Source organism: Solanum stenotomum, chromosome 2 (genome assembly GCF_019186545.1).
Source record: "Solanum stenotomum isolate F172 chromosome 2, ASM1918654v1, whole genome shotgun sequence".
In the NCBI taxonomy this organism is placed as follows: Eukaryota; Viridiplantae; Streptophyta; class Magnoliopsida; order Solanales; family Solanaceae; genus Solanum; species Solanum stenotomum.
In genome coordinates this window covers 58,517,064-58,526,450 of record NC_064283.1, presented here as the reverse complement: position 1 = coordinate 58,526,450, position 9,387 = coordinate 58,517,064, and the positions used below count along the sequence as shown (strand labels likewise).

At 32.4% G+C, this 9,387-nt stretch overlaps 1 protein-coding gene and 1 pseudogene across 2 annotated transcripts; one reads left to right on the top strand and one right to left on the bottom strand.

Moving 5' to 3' along the window:
* Positions 1–208: 208 nt before the first annotated feature.
* LOC125856138 (protein FAR1-RELATED SEQUENCE 5-like) lies at positions 209–1,130 on the bottom strand (annotated as a pseudogene).
* A 1,571-nt stretch (positions 1,131–2,701) lies between these two features.
* LOC125856573 (disease resistance protein RPP13-like) lies at positions 2,702–7,600 on the top strand. Of its 2 annotated transcripts, none has more exons than XM_049536150.1 (3): positions 2,702–3,292; positions 4,753–6,997; positions 7,171–7,600. In XM_049536150.1, exons 1-2 carry the CDS (start codon positions 2,810–2,812, stop codon positions 6,994–6,996), a joined length of 2,727 nt encoding a protein of 908 aa, XP_049392107.1. In that variant the 5' UTR covers positions 2,702–2,809; the 3' UTR covers position 6,997; positions 7,171–7,600. The 2 variants fall into 2 exon arrangements, with proteins under 2 accessions (XP_049392107.1, XP_049392106.1); XM_049536149.1 differs by having other exon boundaries at positions 7,166–7,600.
* The last annotated feature ends 1,787 nt before the right edge of the window (positions 7,601–9,387 follow it).

Genomic DNA, 9,387 nt, shown 5'->3' with positions numbered 1-9,387 from the left:
AATTTTGTCAGTTGAAGAAGAAGGTAATATGAAAAGTAAGCCAACTGACATAAGCTATTTCAAAAATTTATCATTGAATGAGCCTCGTTAGATATTGTTATACCATTCTTCTCAACTTCGACATTATAATTTGAACTGCACATAAAATTTTAGAAGTTATAACAACAATAACTCGCAATAGAAATAATATTTATTGTGTAAAGTAAAATTACCTTGTTTCCTTTCTCTTAAATTTCATACTTTTCGTTTGCCTTTTTTGCTTCTGAGAAGTAACTTTTTTGGTCTTTTGAGTAACTTCTAGAGCACCTTTCATTCTCAAAGATCTCGGACGCCCTTTAGTTGCCGCTACTGGATGATCAAACAGAGTAGTATCTTGACTTTGTTCACATGATATTATTTCACAATATTTTTCACTACCTTCACCACCTGATACAACATAATCTTCCTTTGATTCATAAGGAAGTTCATCAAGTTCTTCACACAATCGCAATAATCGTTGATGTGCAAATTGATAATGTTTTCAGAGCTTGTAGCTCGTTCAGAATGTATCATAATGTTATTAAACCATAAGGTAGAAGATTTCAAATCTTTTTTTTTTCTTTTGGAGGATCATTAGCTCTTTCTTTGGTTGCATTTCTACTCCATCGATCTAATAAATAATATGTCAGAATTGAGTGAATTTGTTTCTTTATAAATACCATTAGTACATGTCTACATAGAATTCCCATTAACTCAAATTTGTGGCACGAACAAACGGCTCTTTTCAATGCAAGATCCAAACTAACGATGTATGCCGACTTTTATCTTTGAAGTTGATGCACTTTATAGATGTTTCTTCCGTCCTTAACCTCAATCTTTTCAGAGATTAATTTTTGAGATTGAATGAGTTCTTCTTGAAAAATCTAAAATATTGTTCTTGTATATTCCTTGCTGCTTCATCCTCCATAGGATACAAAGCTTTCAAGATAGGCCTTGAATATTTTGTCTTGTAGTCCTTCTCCTTTACTTTATCATATCTAGCATCAATTGCCTTATCATATTGCACCACAAATATACTCATTGGAGTATTAGAATTCAAATAATCTTTAAAAAAAATTGTTCATACTCTCACTTCTTTGACTTGTTGACATGCCTGCACAAAAAGTAGTACGCACATATGCTGGTATCCATTTTTCACGAATTGTATATATTCTCTGCAACCAACTATTTTCTCCTAAATTATACATCTCCATTATTTCTATCCACATTGTTTCAAATTCCTCGTGAGTTTTTTTATGCTTATAAACAAGAAAATATATGAAATTTGTTTTCACGACATACCGTTGAGTAGAAGAAGCTTGTCAAGTTTCAGAATATTTGAAGTTCTACAAATTATTTCTTACCAGGTTCAGAAAGTATGATGTTTGAAGAATTACAAGAGCGATGATCTTAAGGAAAAACTTACGAGAAACCTAATTATTGTAATTAATTTTGGGGAAAAAATAATTTAATTACGGAATTACATTTGGTTAGAATCCAAATAGGACTCAACTGTTGATATTCTTCTTATTCTCTTTTTAGTAAATGGTTGATATTATTTTCTTTTCTTCTTTATAATTATAATATTTTATTAAAGTAAAGTTACCTGATGATGTAGAAATTTATTACACCGACATACACAAATATCTTTTTTATTGTAATGGCACAATTTATCTATGTTATGTTATTTACAAAAAAGACACCTATTGAGTCTTTCTATCAACATACTTCTAAAAATAGTGTAAGTACCGCATCCCCCCTAAAATGTGAATACAAATATACAATATAAAAAAACGATTTCTTCTCTAAATTACTCATTACAAAATACAATTTTATTCTTGTGAAAATTCAAATTAATTACTGAAACTTCAATTATACAGACTTTGTAAAATTTTATTATATTATCTTGATTATGATATAACTTAAAACTCAAATATACTATAATAAATATAAATAACCTGATAATATAAAATTTACTCGGTATAACTTAAATTCAAGTTGTTAGTTTTTTTTAATAAAAAATAAAAAATGACTTGATTAAAATAATAGGAGTCAACTTAAAATAACCAATATTCCTTAACTAAACTTGTAAAATCAAATTCATATCTATATATGCATATACATACATGTCTCTTACTAATTACTAGCTAAATTAAGCATCAATATATATTACTGTTTGTTATTATTTGCTTCTTCCCCATCTGTTCACAAATTGACGAAGATTTATCGAGAACAATTTCTTAGTTATTATTACAAGATAAAGGTAAAATCTATATATATATATATATATATAATCTTCTTCAGAATTTTATCTGTAAGATTATACAAAAAATTATTATTGTTGTTTTATTACTGTATGCTATTTTCTATAAAAAATATTTTTTTCTCTCCTAATTATTCGAACTCATAATCTTTAATGAATCATTGTGAAATTTTTCTGAATGCAAATTCAAGTTATTTTTGGCTTTTCGGAGTAATTTGATGTAAAAATCCATTTTTATTATTTTTGAAATTCTTAAAACTTTTGAAATCTAACTCAGTTTTATAGGAAGATGTGTATTTTTCAGATTTCAACTTCAGAAAGAGGGTAAAAATAAAAAATCATAATCAAACATATTTCGGAATCCATAAAAATGAAAAAATTTCATGTGTTTAATACTTCCTTTAGTGTTGAAGTAGATGATGTTCACCATTCGAGCAACTCGATCTTACACTATCATCTGTTGTTTCTATCTGTTGTTAATAGATCAGGAATCGTTAGATCTATTAACATCTTTGTTGACAGATAGCGATGGAATCTATAATAGTTGCAGCGGTGAGTCCGGCGGCGACAAAAGCGGTAAATTTTCTGGTGGACAGTCTATCGCAGCTACTATCGGAAAATGTGGAACTGATAAGAGGTGCAAAGGGAGATTTCCAGCGATTACTGGATGAAATTAAACCCCTAAATGAGTTACTAGCTGGAGATTCTGCAGAATTGAAAAGCAACAACAACAACATCGATTTGGATAAATTGTTCCTGAAAATTCAACGAACAGTATGTATAGCTGAAGATGAGATCGATAAATTCCTAATTCAGGCGAAGATTGACGAAGCAAACTTGTTCAGTAAAATCTTTCCAATTCCCAAATGGATCAACAATTGGAAAAGCGCAACGGAATTCAAGGAAATTCTCGAACAAGTGACCGAAATTCGCCAAGAGAGTCAACAAATTTTCCAGAAAAGCCATATACAGAGTACTGCTTTACAGCCTGGAAAAAGTACGGGGACACAGGTATCTTCTTCCTCCGTCCCTATATATATATATATATATATATATATATATAATTAAAATTATGCAAGAGTTGGGTGGTTGGGATTTTTATGTGAGCAATTAAAATTTTTGTGATTTTTTTAACTGCATAAATATATTGTTGACATAGAAATTTAAGAAAAACAGTTTTAAAACTTAGATTTTCCATTACTAAATATAAAAATGTACTCCCTCTGTTCATGTTTATATGTTATCCTTATTTTAAATAGATGCTCCTTAATACTTATCATCTTACAAAATCAATGCATAAATAATATTATTCTTCTTATTTTACTCTTATAAGAGTTATTATTTTTGAAAATATGAATTTGACCAATGTAGAAAAACTAAATAATTTATTTATCTTTATTGGTCAAATTAATTAATCAAAATAAATTAATTAAAGTTCATTTATTAAAACTTGACTTCAAAAGAACACTAAATGACAGTTTTATCTAATTTTTTAAGAAACGTGAAATCTAAAATGGTAACATATAAATAGGAACATAAGTAGTGACATTCTTTTTGGGATGGGCTAGTGGTGGCAAATGGATAGGTTGGGTCAAATTTGGGCGGATTGAAAATGGTTCAACATAAAATGGGTAATAATTCAACCCACCCATATTTGATATGAGTAAAAATGAATTGGGTAACAAATGGGTTGGGTAAAATACTAGTTTACCCATATTTACCTATATTCACATGAGTGGGCCTGTTTGGATTGACTTTTGGCTTATGACTTATAAGCCAAAAGCCATAAGTTATGATTTCTAACTTATGATTTTTGGCTTATTGTTGTTATTTTGGCTTTAAAATAAGTTTTTATAAGCACTTTTTAACTTTACCCAAACACTTCAAAACTTCTTAAAAGCTATTTTGGCTTAAAAATATCTAAAATAAGTCAATCCAAACGGGCACTAAATAGTATTCTACTTAAAAAATTCAACATGGAGAAAATATTTATCTTTTTTTAGATGAAATAGTACATAGATTCCCTCATAAGTAATAAATTCGTACATTGCTAATACTTGAATAAATTTAACTAGCTGCCAAACGACCCCCAAATGTATCAACACAAAAAAAAGGGGATAGTTTTAGGAACCTCCCTCTAAGTTTTAAGTTTTTGCATGGATTGCCTCCATCTTTGGATGGTCTTCAATTTTGCGGGCCAAAGTACCCTTAATTATCACCTAATTTCATAAGATATAAGTTTAGATAACGCAAAGCATAAGTTTGGAGAATTTTTACCTTGTCCGATAAAAGTTATGTAGGAATAAGTTATGCCTTTTAAGGCATAAGTTTTATAGGAACTACATTATGCCTTATTATGGTACGAAAGTATAAAATTTCGCATTGCGATTTTATTTTTATTTCAGCTGGCTTTTTTGTTACTTGAACTAGTTTGATCTCCCAAATTTGTAACAATTTGATGATTTCAAAAGGGTCCTGCTGAGGAGGATATCGAAGTGGTTGGTTTTGATAAGCCTGCAGAAGATGTTATAAAGCGACTCAGTGAAGGATCCAAGGATCTTGATGTTATACCTATTGTGGGAATGCCAGGACTTGGAAAGACCACACTGTCAAGAAAAGTTTACAATGATTCTTCCCTTGATTTTCATTTTTACAAGAGAATGTGGATTTATGTTGGGACATCAAAGAAACCAAAGGATATTCTTGTTGAGATTGTGAATGAAGTCGCGCCAAGCAATAGTAAAGAACTAATTAAAGACAAGGATGAGGACCAATTAGCTCATATCATACGTGATTTTCTTGTTGAAAGAGGTAAATATCTCATTGTCTTGGATGATGTGTGGGACACACAAGTTGTAGATTTTGTCAAGAAAGCTTTCCCAAACAACAAATCCCAGCCCCGAGGGGACAGAATCATGTTGACAACTCGCCAACAACGTGTGGCTGAAGCTGTCAGCGCTCGTCCTCACAATCTGGAAAAATTGTCAGAAGGGGATAGTTTCAAGTTGTTGGAACAGAGAGTTTTTGGCAAAACAAGGGAGTGTCCTATTAATTTAAGAGGATATGGAGAAGAGATTGTAGATAAGTGTTGTGGCGTACCACTAGCCATAGTGGTGATTTCAGGAGCTTTGAAAGGTTGTATGGACGAAAGTGAATGGATAGTAGTCAAAGAAAATGTGGGGAAGATCTTTATAAACAAGGACGACGATAAAAGCTGCTTGAAATATGTTGAAACGAGTTACAATCATTTGCCACAACAGAAAAAGGCAGCCTTCTTGTATTTTGGAGTATTTCCTCAAGGCTTTGATATTCCTGCTTGGAAACTTATTCGCTTATGGGTTGCTGAGGGGCTAATAAAGTCCGATCTTCAAGGCAGTGAAATCGAGAAGGTTGCAGAGACTTACTTGAGCGACTTTGCCGGTAGGAATTTAGTGATGGTGATGCAAAAGAGATCTAACGGTCAAATCAAAACATGTCGTCTCCATGACATGTTGCATGAGTTCTGCATTATTGAGGCTAAAAGGATAAGTCTCTTTCAACAAGTATATCTCCAACCTGGTGTTCAAGTTTTTCCTTCTATAGAAGATCCAAATACTTCTCGTCGACTATGTATTCAATCCTCTATTCCGTATAATTTTATCCCTAAAGATAGAATTGTACAGCATGTTAGGTCTCTCTTATGTTTTTCCTCAATCCAAAAGAAAATTGACTTGTCTAATCTAGATATCCAACTCATCCCCTACGCCTTTCCACTCATCAGGGTGTTGGACATTCAATCCCTCATATTTGAATTCTCCGAGATGTTTTATCGGCTATTTCACTTGAGGTATATTGCCATCAAAGGCAACTTCACGGTCCTTCCTTCACTCTTTGGTAATTTTTGGTATTTACAAACCCTTATACTTCATACAGATACTTCAAGCTCCACCCTTGAGATAAAAGAGGACATATGGAAATTGTTACAATTGAGACATCTGCACTCCAACCTTCCTGTGAAATTGCCTCCCCCTCCTACCCCAACAAGCAAGATTCGTACTTCTTGTCTACAAACTCTTTCTAAGGTTACACCAGATAGTTGCAAAAAAACTGTGCTTGCAAAGGTTATTCATCTCAGAAAATTGGGTATTGAAGGACAATTGGCAGTTCTTCTTGGAAAGTCTACCAAGGAACGTGGATTAGACAGCTTCCAAGAGCTAACACGCATCGAAAATTTGAAATTGTTGAACAATGGTTGGAGTGAAGAGCTTCACCTTCCTCCACACTTTTTCAGCATACTAGAAACACTGATCAAGTTAACTTTGTCAAATACAGGTTTTGAGTGGAGTGAGGCAGATATATTGGGGCAGTTGAAATGCCTTAAGGTACTAAAATTGAAAGAGAATGCATTCATAGGGAATAAATGGAAACCCAAGAAAGGAAGTTTTAGCAATCTCCAAGTCCTGTGGATTGACTGGGCAGAAAACTGGGAAACTTGGGATGCATCAAATTGTCGGTTCCAAAGTCTTACACACCTTGTTCTTATTTCCTGTTATGATCTCAACGCTGTGCCACACGAGCTGGCTGATTCACCTCTTCAAGAGATGAGGCTGATGCGCACATTCAATGCAGTCAGTTCTGCCATAGAAATCAAAAGCAAAAAGCTACAGAGACATGATCCGGAAAGCAGCATCAAATTCAATCTCATTATATTGCCCCCTCCCTCGTCCACAAATTAAGGTCAGTCGAATACAATCATTTTGTCTTGAAAAAATGATTCTTTACATTTGTGTTTGTTCATAAGTTACTTTCTAGTCGTTGTACAATTTCTGCAATCCATGAATCCCTTAACATTGCTTAGCATAGAAAGCTCTTTCCAACACTTCATCTATCATATTTTCCTTGTAGGATAGAATTAAGGCATGAAGTTCACTGGGAATTAACCTGGGATGAATGATGGCAAATAGAATACTCGTGCATCACTCAGTGTTTCATCTTTCTGAGAAACTTGTTCCAATGAAACAAACTTGTTGTCTTTTTATCTATTCAAGCATTGTGATTCTTGAAAATAAGTTTCTGTGTGGTTTAATTAAGAGATGTCGAATAAATACACTCCCTTATGCGCTTGCCTGGGGAGCGTTTCTAATTTCTTGTAAAACTTTTCCAGCTTTCAGGTTTTGTTACTAATAGATTATTTGTGCCATCGAAAGCATTTCTTGTTATTCCTGCAATTATTTCTTGTAAAACTTTTCCAGCTTTCAAGTTTTGTTGCTTTTGCGCCACCGATGCTATTTTAATCTAAATTCACTTGGACTCTTCACTTCACTTTCAGTGCTGCAGTACCCCCCCTGTCAACATGACCTGATTTCTGTAATCAAAACAAAAGCTTCAGTGAAGTTGAAGAAAATGGATTAACTTTATATAATCATAATTTTCTTTGGGGAATACTTTTACACAAAATGTCTCATAATCTAGACATACTTGAATTATTTTAAGCGGAATTCCTGTACCTGAATTCACTCCTACCTCTCATTCAATAAAATGGAAGGTTCACTCTTGTAATATTTTCTTATTAAAATATATAATCTGTAAGGAGCTAAACATCAAGAATCAGGCTAGTAAAATATGATGAAGTAATATACTTACCAAAAATATAGACAAAATTCAACTAATTAGAGAACACTGATCAACTATAAGGAAAATTAATCTGAGGACTAGTTATAGTATTAGGGCCAACAGAAGAGAAATCTGCCATAAATGGAGCCGGCTTTCTTCGGAACTTTGTCTCTGGACCCGTGATATATGCATGTGGATCTCTGTAACAATAACGTCGCAAGTTAGAACTACAAGTATCAACACTGGATATAAGGAAAAGAAAGATATATATATAGAGAGAGAGACAGATTTAGAAGAAGCAATGTAGTCAAAGACTGGAACACCATCTGTATAATTGATATGTATCGCTGGAAGGACATGAGGGACGCTGTAAATTTCGTTGCCAGTAGGTTTATTGTTACAAAGTATCATTCCGATAGCACTAGCTAGAGCTGCATGATGATCTTTACTCCATTCAGTATACTCCTATTGAAATCGGAAGAGACAGCATTTCGACATTAATAAGAAAGTTATTTATGAATGTCTCGTTCAACTGTTCAAGAGGCAGCTATTCTAAAAACAAATTTTCCAAGTGGTTTTTGCTCTTTTTATGTGCCGAACAAAATTGTAAATTATATAATTAAGTTGACTGCTAAATTCTTAGCTAGGAAGTATCCAATCCTGTCTCTTCTTTTTTTCCTAGCAATCTTGCTTGATTTGACACAACGACTGAATGAATGAGAATTTTTCATTGAAGTTGATCCATTCTTGAACTATGAAAAATTCTCATTCATTCTTTTGAACTATGAAAAATTCTCAATTAAATGTAAGTTGATCATCTGTTCTGGTCACTTAATTTTTTTCTCATGCATGCACTATGATCCGTCCATCTATCTTCCTTTTCTGATCTCTAAATAACTAACTGCAAAGAACAAATAACTCAAGTACTGATCATACACATTTAACCCATTAGAAGAAAAGACATAAATAAATAAAAGAATTAATAACATCATCTTATATCTTATATTCACCAAATCAAAAAATTATTCACTAATTCCATAATTAATTGTTCGCAATCCTCTTTGAAAACAATATCTTCATCAAAAAGTGAAGGTGAACGACATGATGCTCAGTGTGATACACAAAATTGAAATACCTGAATTGAATTTCAATTTTATTGTGCTTTTGATTAAGGGGAAAAATGAAGAAAATAACTTTGGCCCTTATTTGTTTATTCTACAGCTACATGTGACACGTATATTCTAGCTCAGCTTACCAGAGAAAAATAACCAAACCACCCTTCCCTTGCAATTTAAAGACAAATAACAGTCATGTTGAAACTAGCTCTTTTATATATACTAGATACAGGACCCCGCGCCAGCACGGGACCCAATATATATATATTTTTTAATTTATGTGATATTATGAAATTGGAGAAGCTATTGAAATTTTTATATGATTTTAAAAATATTTTAAATTGTTAGTTATTGTGATTTATAGTACTTTACATAATTTTGAAAATAATATTTATTATT

Bases quoted from the DNA above. Each gene is read 5' to 3' on its own strand.
- LOC125856573 (XM_049536150.1), top strand. From the start codon at position 2,810: ATGGAATCTATAATAGTTGCAGCGGTGAGTCCGGCGGCGACAAAAGCG. The intron at 3,293-4,752 runs GTATCTTCTTCC...TGATTTCAAAAG, and splicing joins GAAAAAGTACGGGGACACAG to GGTCCTGCTGAGGAGGATAT.